The following is an 11,963-nucleotide window of genomic DNA, read 5'->3' as shown; positions in this document are numbered from 1 at the left end:
AAGGCAGGACTTTTCTAAAGAGATTAGAATTGTATCTACCTTTTGGGTACAGGAGGTGAATGGAAGGAAAGGATTCTGGAACAGATATCCCGAAAGAAGAATCGCAAAGCAGAACTCCTCGCACAAGGTTATCTAAATCTCCTTGACAGGTGCACACGCAAAGAAGGCATTTGGCCCTTGAGGTAACGTTTACTTGGGAGGTTAGGACAATTGTGTCACGCTTAGGGCAAGCCAGCTGACCCTGAGCCCAGGAGCACCCTAGGACTGCAGCACAGAAAATACGCCAGCTGGCCGGTCGCTCCTCCTTTGTTCCATTCCCGGGGGATTGGAGTAGCGTTAGAGTCACTGACGCCATCCCCTCCCGCCTCTGGCGTTCATGGAGCATGCGCTTCCTCCCTCACTTCCTCTCCAGGAGGGAGCGAGAGTAAAGCTACGCCCTGGCGCGGCCGTCTCGGCGTCACAGGAACTTCAGCACCTACGGGGCGGACAGCGCTCCCCTCTACCTGGAGACTTGACTCCCGCGTGCCCCAACCCTGCTAATCCATTGACCCCCGAGTGTCAGAGATCCCGCGGACGCCCAGACCCGACCCCTCTCCCGCCCCACACCCGCCCTTCTGGCTCTTCCTGTTTTTACTCCTCCTTTTCATTCATAACAAAAGCTACAGCTCCAGGAGCCCAGCGCCGGGCTGTGACCCAAGCCGAGCGTGGAAGAATGGGGTTCCTCGGGACCGGCACTTGGATTCTGGTGTTAGCGCTCCCGATTCAAGCTTTCCCCAAACCTGGAGGCAGTCAAGGTATGTGAGCACTTTTCTTCTTCCTACCTTCCTTTTATTTCGCCACCAAAAGGTAAAGTTTGGTATAATAACGTGAGCTGTAAATCACTCTGCCTCACATTCTGATCAAATCATATCCATGAATACGGACAGAGAAATCAGTTCGAATTTAGAGACAGAATATAGATTTTTTTCTTCACTTTAAAAATGATAGAGCAGTAATATGGATTGTTTTTAAAGATCTTATTTTGAAAAGGGAAGAGAATCTTTTTCACCTAAAGTGGCTCGGATTTTTTCCTAGTTGCCTTACAACCTTTCTCAGATAGTCTGTTCATTACATAGGCAGTATATGATGAAAGAGCTTTTAGTGTGCCAATAATACCAATCCAAATTATGCTCTCTCTAGTTGAGAAGAGCTGGTAATTCTAGTGTTAGAACTATATGTTAAATTTCTGGTCAGAAAAAAAAAATGTGATTCTGTCAGCTCAGGAGATACACCAAAATAATAAACAAGGCAATATTGATAATTACTGTTATTGTATAATCTTAATAATCTTTGTTAGTATGTATTTGTTTCATAGTCATCCAAAAATTATTTCTCCTAATCTTTGTTTTTCCTTTTTATAAAGATTTTATTTAATAAGAGGCATATTTTGTCTTTCAACACACAATTAAATTTATATTCACTTGTGTTTATTCTAGACAAATCTCTACATAATAGAGAATTAAGTGCAGAAAGACCTTTGAATGAACAGGTAGGTCAAAAGTAACATTGTGAATGCTATTTCATTTTGATTTAGTTATTATCATTTAATGTAATTATGCTGTGACATTTTGGTCATTTTGAATTTACAAACATCAGGAACTTAATAGTTAATTGACAGAAATTAGGGATGGGAAATCTAGTTTTGGTAAATTCTGTGCCCTAGCAGTTATTTATATTGAGTTCTGTATATTGAATACATAGAGTAGCTATATAATAACCCAGTAAGCTCAGCATCACATCCACTCTGTTGTAAGATTGCCTGATTTACTAGATTTCTCTTTCACCAATATTATAGGAGAAAGGAATTAACACTTACTGAGCATCTGCCCTTAATTTTATCTCATTTAATAATTATAACAGTGCTCTGAAATAGGAATTATCCACATTTTACAAACAAGAGAATTAAATCCCATGGAGATTAAATCATTTGGCTCTCATACTTGGTAAGTGGTGGAGCAATGATTTTAAACCAGGTCTATCTCCTGTTTGTTCACAGATTGCTGAAGCAGAAGCAGACAAGATTAAAAAAACATATCCTCCAGGTAAAAAGAAATCATGTTGATGTTAATTTAAATAATGTAGGCTATGAGAATCTGAACTAAAATGGCTGTGTTGGTTTGGGGCTTTTCTTCCAGAAAACAAGCCAGGTCAGAGCAACTATTCTTTTGTTGATAACTTGAACCTGCTAAAGGCAATAACAGAAAAGGAAAAAATGGAGAAAGAAAGACAATCTATAAGAAGCTCCCCACTTGATAATAAGTTGAATGTGGAAGATGGTGATTCAACCAAGAATCGAAAACTGATAGATGATTATGATTCTACTAAGAGTGGATTGGATCATAAATTTCAAGGTAAATGAGAAAAAAGAACTTTCTGTTAACGTGGAGTTCCCTATAGTGGGTTAAGAGAAAGTCCAATATTTTAAAAATATCTTTTGAACATTCATAATCCTTTATTAGTCAAGTCTGAAATTGAGATAAAGCATCTATTTACAATAATGTGTAAAGCCCCAGCTCCACAGAGTGCCAAATTTTATTTTTCCTTTAAAAATTCCTTTAGCAATTCTCTGGAAACATTTTTAATCTAGTATTTATGTTTTATTTTATTAAATTCATTTGAACTTCAAATTTACTTTAAAAATTAACATAACTTTTAAATTAACATATTTTTTAAAAAATAACATAATTTTCAAATAATTAGATCAATAAAGTACCCTCCCACCCTACACAAAAAAGGTGAAATATCCGCTATTTCCTTTTCAATGTTTCCTCCTAGTCATATCCTTTCTCCTTAGGTCATCCTAACCTTTACATGGCTTCAATTACATCTGTATCCTGATATCCTATATCACTAGGCCAGGCTTCTCTTTCCTGTACACTTATTTATCTGTTTACCTATTTGACAGTTTCCCTTGGCAGTCTCAGAAGCACCTCAAATTTAGCATGCCCATGATTAAATTCATAATCTATGTCCACTTCACAACCTAGCTCTCTTAGAGTACTGCTTCTTTAGGAAAGACACTACTATCCATTCAGTTTTTTAAAGACAGAAATCTAGGATCAAACTACTTATCTTTTCCCTCACCTCTCAAATTCTAATCTGCCAAAACTTACTAATTTTATGTCTTATGCATCTCTCAATTGTTTTTCTCTATACTCGTGCAAACTCCAATCCTTGTCCAAGCTCCAATTATGTCTCACGTAAACTATTGCAAAATCTACAGTTCTCCCAGCAACCACTCTGCCTCTCCCCAACTCATTCTTCATTTGGCAGCCAATGTGATAGTTTCCTGACTCGAAGTCAGAAGTTCAAGACCAACCTGGCCAACACGGAGAAACCCCATCTCTACTAAAAATACAAAAATTAGCCGGGAGTGGTGGTGGGTACCTGTAGTCCCAGCTCCTCAGGAGGCTGAGGCAGGAGAATCACTTGAACCCAGGAGACAAAGGCCACAGTGAGCCAAGACCACACCACTGCACTCCAGCCCGGGCGACAGAGCCAGACTCCGTCTCAAGCAAACAAACAAAACAGGAAAACCAAAGTCCTTAATGAAGCTTGCACAGTCCTGCATGGACTGCTTCCTGACTACATTTCTAGGTTCATACAGCACACATAACCTGATAGAAATCTTGTCCTTGCCCTTCATGGCACTTCATAAAGTTTGTAATTTTACCTTCATAAGTGTGACTATCTATGATTAATGCCTTTCTCCAAAACTAAACTGAAAACTTCATAAGAATAGAGACATTGTAACCCCAGTGCCTGGAAGCCCATGAATTCATTGAATAAATTTATGAAAGAATGAATGAACAAGTGAAATAACAGATGAGGGAATAAATGAACTGCCATACCTAGGCATTAAGGAGGAAAGTATGTTTTTCATTTTGAGAACCAGTGCTTAGGAGTAAGTACAGGTTTCTTCCCCATCCTTATTCTGTTCCATGGCTACAGGAGATTTATGCTGATTATCTCTGCCAAAAAACAACTGACGATTAAATATCTGACTTTTATATGACGATTAAATAATGGACTTTCATAGGACCTAATAACCTAGGAGTATTCCAACGTGTCTTGTGTACCTATGAAGTGGAATGGAGGCAATGGGTTTATATTTTGACATATATCATATGCCATGCTACTTAGGGAAATTTACTTTTTAAAATCTTGAATTCAACTTTTTTACCTAAAATATTGGGACTACAAATAGACACTGATTATAACTGCAGACAAAACAGATTCAACCACCTCAACCGAAGCGATCATTTGATTTAATAGAATAATCTAATATTGAGTTGGCTGGATTGGTCAAACTGGTTGTACATGCAGGCAGAGACATAGATCTGTTTTTGATCTGACTGCTAACTTGAGCAACTAATTTTTTAACTGTTAACATTTTATTACCATCCCAAATATGTTTGGAATTACCAAGCGCTAGTCCTAATGACTTCAGGTTTACTGTAGATGTATTGACTCCACTCGAGATCACAGAGAAGACCGGCCAGGGTTCTTGGAGACAATGATTTGTGAGTAAGCTTCTGGTCTCCCCTTGTGCTCTGGAAATCCTGAAACCAGAGGGTTTTGGCCACCAAGTTGAATAGAGCCTCAGATGCATGTAGACTTCATCCCAGAGGGGAAGGTAAAGGAAGCTAACTTCTGCCGGATGTGTTCCCAGACCTACCTACTCTTGCCTTTGGGAAGCTTCCAAACAGGTTTGTGCTACAGGACCCATCAATTCTCCTTTTCACTGTTTTCTATAGCATGCACAATTTAGGATCTCTCCAAATTTCTCTTATAAAGTAGAGCTTTGGGGCTCCTGTATGCATTCAAATATTTATTGAGCAATTGCTACGTATTGGACTATGAGCTAGACAATAAACCCTGTGTAGTCAGGGAGCATGCCTAACTTTTACATCACTCTATTTCCAGTGTCTGGCACATAGTAAGACTTCAATTAAGATATATTGAACAAATGAAAGTCAAGTGCTATATTAGATGTTAGGGATTCAAAACATAACAGGGCAGATGATGACTTGAGACATGACCCTTTGACATTCACTTAGAATGTTGTGGCTACTTAACAAAAGTTATGTGTTAAACCCATGTTTGGCTCCCCTCTGGGAGTCTATACATGGACGGTGAAATACCCCTTCATGAGCAGGAGGGAAGCCATTCTGAGTCATACTATCCATTTTAGAAGAGCGAAGGAAATCAGGGAAAGGTGAGGAGCAATGGTCACATGTTCCACTGTTTACCCCATCCAGCAAAGCGCTGCTAGGGGAGACCTAAGTTCCTGGCTCAAGAGAGAACAGCAGTGCAGCAGAGCAAAGGCTCTTCAGTGGGTTACTAACATCCTCCCTGTTGTGAGGTAAATGGACTGAAAAACAGTCATCTCAATTATTTTCCAGGTTTAGCAGGCAACCAATATTCCTCCTTTTACGGATCCTGAGGGATAAGTGGGAAGGGAAATGAATTCTTCCACCTCTGCATAGACTGGGGCAGTTTCTGCTCTGTATATTCCCGAGAGCCTGACTTGCAACCCACAAATGGAAAAATCAGACACATAATACTGAGTCTCTGCTCCTGAAAAATAGATGATGAACCAAATTTTCAGTCAGCCAGGAGGAGAACTGATTTTATGTTTGTTGTTTGTTTGTTTGTTTGTTTTTCTTAGGGGCTTTTCTGCTTTTATGTCTGTCTGGTACTCAGCTTGAAGGGCTCATGGCTCATGGGCTGGCCAACAGCTCAGCAGTTTTGTACTGACAGAACTTCCAGTCCTCCATGTATACTTACCCCTACTCATTTTCCTAAGCTTCTTTCCAAACAAGAAGAAGATATTCTGCCTGAGGCAGCATATACCTCTATTTTCATAGAGTCTGAAAGAAAAGCCACAGGAGATATTCTCTGTCCAAATCCCCAAAACCCATGGAAGAAAAGAGCAGAATCAGAAGAGAAATACTAGGTTCTTCTTTCTTTGAGTGAGTGTGATGAGGATTGTCTGGGCAGAATCTGGCCAGAGATTCAATTTCCATTTTCTCTAGAATATAATTGCAGTTCTTTTATTTCAAAATACAAATATACCGTGCATAATAACAATAATACATTAGCTTTCATATATTAGGTTGGTGCAAATGTAATCGCGGTTTTTGCCATTAAAAAGTAATGCCATTAAAAGTAATGGCAAAAACCGCGATTACTTTTGCACCGACCTTAAGTACTGTTCAATCTAAAAGTACTTTTACATTTTATTTCATCTGATCTTCACAACAATCCCATGAAATAGATACCTTATTAGACTCCTTTACAGTGATCCAAGGATATAGCTAACTAGAGATATCACTGGGGCTAAAATTCTGATCTTTCCAGTCTTCCCAGAGGAAACAGGGAGAATTAAGTATCTTGTAAATTTGATCCATTCAATGTGGTATAGATTGGAGATGACTAATAATTGATTTCTGGAAGATCTCCATGGATGTGCTACAATGCTTCATTGCCACTAGCCCTTTCCCTCAGGATGGGCCCTTACTTTGGTCTGAAGTCGTATTGCCAAATGTATTCCTAGGAAAGCCAAGGGTACATATTAGCATGCTTCTCTGCAAAGATTTACATATTGCTTTGTGCAGATCTGTTGCCACACTTCAAAAGTTTAAATTCCAGGCACATAAGGTAAGTTCCCTGTTCTCTAAGAATGAGTCTTGTTACCTTAAGCTGCCTTCTTTACATAAAGACACTCTGATACAGGTTCAGTTAGAAGTAAATCTTTATTTTAGGTGAGTCGTTAAATCTTCAGTACACACTCTCTAATTCTGGGTGCGAGGTAGAGGTCCCTGCCCCTACCCCAGGAATTTGCCTGCAAAGGTAGTACATGTGGGGATATTACCAAACAATCTATTCCCTGTATGGAACTCAAATATCAAATCATACAATATATAGAAGGGCACATAGAATAATATGACATGCTATGTAAATATGGCATACTATGTTAATAAAAGGTATAATATGGTTTGTATTATTTGTGATAACAATAAATGGAGAGGGCTTTTGTGTTGCCTTTAGCTCTTCCTTCCTCTTATAGTCACCTAAGAAAGTTTCAGAATGTCCATTATCATACTAAGTTTTTAACATGAAGATCGATTTTATTTCAAACTAAGGGTTTCCATGGACCAAGAACCACCATAAATACATCGCAAACATATCTGAGTGTACAAAAATGCAGTACAGATTATAAGTATAATATGATGCATGAAACAGATCTATGATCACTATGGTGTGAAGTTGTGGTCGTTCTGTCTAGATGATCCAGACGGTCTTCATCAACTAGACGGGACTCCTTTAACTGCTGAAGACATTGTCCATAAAATCGCTACCAGGATTTATGAAGAAAATGACAGAGCAGTGTTTGACAAGATTGTTTCTAAACTACTGAATCTTGGCCTTGTAAGTCATGTGCATGGAAATAAACCAAATTCCTAGTGCAGTTTAGAGTATACCAAGAAGCCAAGTCACTTGTCTCAAGTAGCCAAGTGTTTATCATGTGTCTTCCTTTTACTAGGACCCGTAGGTTTTAAGGACAAGTAAAGCACCATTCTTTTTTTCTAGGAGTTTATCATCCATCAGAAGAAGTAGGCAAGTAGACACACGCCCAAAATGCCAGCTGCTTAAAAACCATAAGAGCCAGAGAATAGCTTATATCCAACTGGAGTAAGGAAAGACTTCAGAGGAGAGGCGCATGAAGGAAGCTTAGAGGGATGGTTAGGATATAACCAGCAGAGGTAAAAGACATGTATGTGACAAAAAAGAAATAACATGAGCAAAGGCATGTGATCTATATTTTAGAAACTCCAGGTGATCTCATTTGAATCCACCTCAGCTTGGCTCCTCTGCCCTGACCTGGCCCTGGCAGGCTTTATTAAGATGCTAATGTTTTGGGATGTCAAAGGTTATCTGACTATGACCTAAAGCTGTGGTGGAGCAATGCTCTGGGTGTTTCTCTAAATACATGGTCCGTGGGTTTCAAGAGATAGGACTACCAGCTTGCATGGTGGGCCCAAATATACTTCTTCCAGGAGTGCTGAGCAATCGCTATAACAGCTAGTATGTGGTGCAGGCATAAGTTAGGGCTGTCTGAAAGATGGTTCAGAAGAGTCCTCTTTAAAAAAGATATGTTTGACTACAGTTTAGTCCGCATTTTTTTTTAAATCACAGGACTGAGAATATAGCAGTTATATATGTTTTCCCTTTTTATGACAGATCACAGAAAGCCAAGCACATACACTGGAAGATGAAGTAGCGGAGGTTTTACAAAAATTAATCTCAAAGGAAGCCAACAATTATGAGGAGGATCCCAATAAGCCAACCAGCAGGACTGAGAATCAGGCTGGAAAAATACCAGAGAAAGTGGTATGTATGTGTGTGTATGTATCTGCATGGATGGATGTGTGTGTGTGTGTGTGTGTACTTCTATCTGTATAATAATTAGTGCCTTACTTGATACCAAGGAAGATTTGAGGTATGTGGCATTTTTAGCCCATTTATATTCAGGTCAGTCATGTTGGCTCAAACCTATAATCCCAGCACTTTGGGAGGCTGAGGCGGGAGTTGAGACCAGGAGTTCAAGACTAGTCCTGGCAACATAGTGAGACCCCCATCTCTACAAATAAAAATAATTAGCTGGGTGTAGTGGCACAAGCTTATAGTCTCAGCTACTCAGGAGGCTGAGAGAGGAAGATCGCCTGAGGCCAGGTGTTTGAGGTTGCAGTGAACTATGATGGCACCACTACATAACGGTCTGGGTGACAGAGTGAGACCCTGTCTCAAAAAATTAATTAATTAATTAATTAATTTTAAAATATGTATATGCATAAAATACCAAAAAGTTAAAAATATAAATGATCTCAACTTTGAAAATAATGTAAAGATTATGTTATATTCTATTATTTCGTAAAGATTACATCTTATACCCCACAGTAAAATAATACATAATAATATGTGAAGTAACAATATCACATAATAACAACTATAGGTACAGTCCCAGTGAACTGCAACCAAACATCTCACAGTTCCTTTGGTATCCAACATCTGTTCACAGCAGATGTCATCATCTGTGCCCAATCCCCCTACAAAGAAGTGGGTTGACTAGATCGTCTGCTCCACCAGCTTTTGTGTTTCCCAGAGCCAGCTGCCTAATGCTGCCTCTCTGTTCTTGGCAGTGCTCTTCCACCTGCTCCTTCCCCTTTTCATTGGTTTAGATGCCTATTTACCCAGGTTAATTTCATCCTTCCTTCCCTTTATTGGACTCCTTGCCTCTTTATTTTTTCCTTGGCACCAACCAAGCCGCTGAGATCTTTCTCCCCACCTTGAATTCTCTTTAAAACTTTAGATGAAACTGACCATAGGGTGATATCAAATTCCTCATCTGTCCTTTGATTTTCTTCCGTAAAGAACCCACACCCATGGCTCCTCTTCTCCTCCAACATCTTGTCTCAAATACAAAGACTATAGAGGCTGATAATTCTGTTTTAGAGAGGCTAGAAAATAGAAATTGGGTCTGGATTTTTTTTTTTTAACTGGGTAGCCTAAAAACTTTCCTCTGCTCTCCTTACTTCCAATCCTCACCAGCTGCCATCTTTTTAAGCAGCTTTTGAAGATTCACCCACTCAAAAAAAAAAAAAGTTCTAGATTTATCAAAAAAAAAAAAAAAAAAAACCCTTATGACTTTCACCCAAGCTTACCAGTCTGAGCTAAAACTAACAACTAACATAGCTATTTCCATAATTCTTCACTCCCATTACATAATCCTATTCACCCATCTCTAAAATGTTCATATGCTTGACCTGTGTACTCATGTTTCCTGAATACATCAATGCAAATAAAATACAAATAAAATATTCTTTCAACAAATATTCATTGAATACCAACTCTGTACCAAGCACTGGAAATACCATGCCCATTTAAAAAGACATAATCCCTTACTCATGAAGCTCAAAGTCTAGTGGAAGAGGTAGATCGTGTTTAAATCATCATGTATTTTCATTACAATTGCATTAAGTGCTCTGAAGAAAGAAACATGGTTCTATGACACCTCAAAAAAGGAAACTGACCTGGACTTAGGCTCAAGTAATGCTTCCCTAAGGAAGTAACTTGAACTGAGAACCGAAGGTCAAATAGGAGTTAACTTGTGAACATGAGAGGCAGCACATAGAGAAGGATGTGTGGAGTATCCAAGCAACTGAAACAAGCAGTGTTGCTGGCACAGAAAGAAAGAGCAAAAAAAGAAGAGACTGGGAAGGTGGACCCGGGCCAGACCATGCAGTGCCTTATGAGCCATGGATGGACTCTGATCTTTATTGTAAGAACCATGAGAATTTTCTGGTCCCCTGAAGAATTTTAAGCAAAGGAGTTACATGATCAGACTGTTAAAAAGATAACTCTGGCTACAATGTGGAAACGCAGTGTTGGGCACAGATTTGGGGAGGGTGGTGTTGCAGCTAGCAGGTGAGAAACGAAGGCTGCTTGGACTAGAGTGGCATAGTGGAGAGAGAAATGTGCAAATTTGGGATAAATTTTGAAAGCGGGGCCAACAAGGCTACTGATTGATTGGATGGGGGAAAAGGAAGAAGAGTCAAGAAAGGCTCTTAAATTTCTATCTAGTTCACTGAACGGAGAATGAATCATTTACTAAGATGGGAGCCATTGAACAAATATCAGGTCTGAGAGAAAGGATTTTGTACACTCATCCAGACAGCACTTAAATTTTACTCAGAAATTCCCAAGTATGACTGCCCTGCTAGGGATAGACATTCTAACAGGCTTTCCTGTATCCTGACACCAGCCCTCTTAGTGGATTCTGTGAACTCAAAGCTTCCCTCTTCATTAAAAGGCAGTTTTTCGAGGAGAGACTCATGAGAATTTATGGAGGTAAACATGCTCAGAGAAGGAGCCCAGAAATTCCCCTTTTTCCCTTGAGCAGGAGCCAGGTTCTTCAGGGGATTTCCCTTGAGGTAGAGCTCCTTTCCCTAAGCTTCGGTGACTTTTTCAAATGACAAGAGCACACATGTCTAGAAATGGGTTTGAACCTGCAGGAGCTTGCAAAGGAGGGGGAATTCTTGCACTTCACATTTAAGAGCATCACAAAGGAAGGAATCAAGCTGGAATTTCACTAGTTCTAACAAGATGTTTATTTTTTATTGATTTTTCCCCACTGGAGACTCCAATGGCAGCAATTCAAGATGGTCTTACTAAGGGAGAAAACGATGAAACAGTATCTAACACCTTAACCTTGACAAATGGCTTGGAAAGGAGAACTAAAACCTACAGTGAAGACAACTTTGAGGAACTCCAATATTTCCCAAATTTCTATGCATTACTGAAAAGTATTGATTCAGGTAACCACTGTGTGGTTGTGATTATGTGGAACAGAAAGAGTAATTCCAGGAAATGTGTGGGTGGGTTCTTTTCTTCCTGTTTTCAGTTTCCAAATATAATCTTCAATGACATACACTGTGGGCTTGGGGAAAATCGTTCACATCAATTTTTTTTCCAAAGGAGCATACCAGTTATGAAAATATTTAGGAAAGGATAATCAGGAAAGGTGATGTTTCTGGATAATTTAATCTTCTTGTTAACAGAAGGTTCATTTATTTGTTCCGCAAACAAATACTGGACATGTGTTATGTACAAGGTACTGGAAAAGACCTAGCACCAAGATGGATGTGAACCAGGCAGTGTCCCTGCCCTTACCCAGTTCAACCTCAACTCTTATTGCACCTGTTTTTTTCTCAGCTTGATTGAGGTATAATTGGCAAACAAACATTGTATATATTTAAGGTGTACAATTTGATGTTTTGGTGCATTTATACATTGTGAAATGATTATCACAATGAATCTAACTAGTGTATCTATCACCTCACAGTTAACATTTTTTTCTT

The 11,963-nt window shown here is 39.2% G+C and overlaps 1 protein-coding gene across 2 annotated transcripts in view; it reads left to right on the top strand.

Annotated features, from left to right (window-relative positions):
* The first annotated feature begins 308 nt into the window (after positions 1 to 308).
* The window catches only part of SCG3 (secretogranin III), a 40,148-nt gene continuing 28,493 nt past the window's right edge, over positions 309 to 11,963 (top strand). The window contains exons 1-7 of one of the 2 annotated variants that reach the window (XM_023227230.2): positions 309 to 794; positions 1,476 to 1,528; positions 2,036 to 2,081; positions 2,175 to 2,390; positions 7,331 to 7,473; positions 8,287 to 8,436; positions 11,243 to 11,420. In XM_023227230.2, coding sequence (XP_023082998.2) covers positions 377 to 794; positions 1,476 to 1,528; positions 2,036 to 2,081; positions 2,175 to 2,390; positions 7,331 to 7,473; positions 8,287 to 8,436; positions 11,243 to 11,420 — 1,204 coding nt within the window. In that variant the 5' untranslated portion in view covers positions 309 to 376. The remainder of the gene's footprint in view (positions 795 to 1,475; positions 1,529 to 2,035; positions 2,082 to 2,174; positions 2,391 to 7,330; positions 7,474 to 8,286; positions 8,437 to 11,242; positions 11,421 to 11,963) is intronic. The other variant, XM_023227231.2, reaches the window with a different exon arrangement.

This window comes from Piliocolobus tephrosceles, chromosome 6, assembly GCF_002776525.5.
Source record: "Piliocolobus tephrosceles isolate RC106 chromosome 6, ASM277652v3, whole genome shotgun sequence".
Lineage (NCBI taxonomy): Eukaryota > Metazoa > Chordata > Mammalia > Primates > Cercopithecidae > Piliocolobus > Piliocolobus tephrosceles.
The sequence above is the reverse complement of the archived record's forward strand: the minus strand, read 5'-3'. Positions and strand labels throughout refer to the sequence as shown.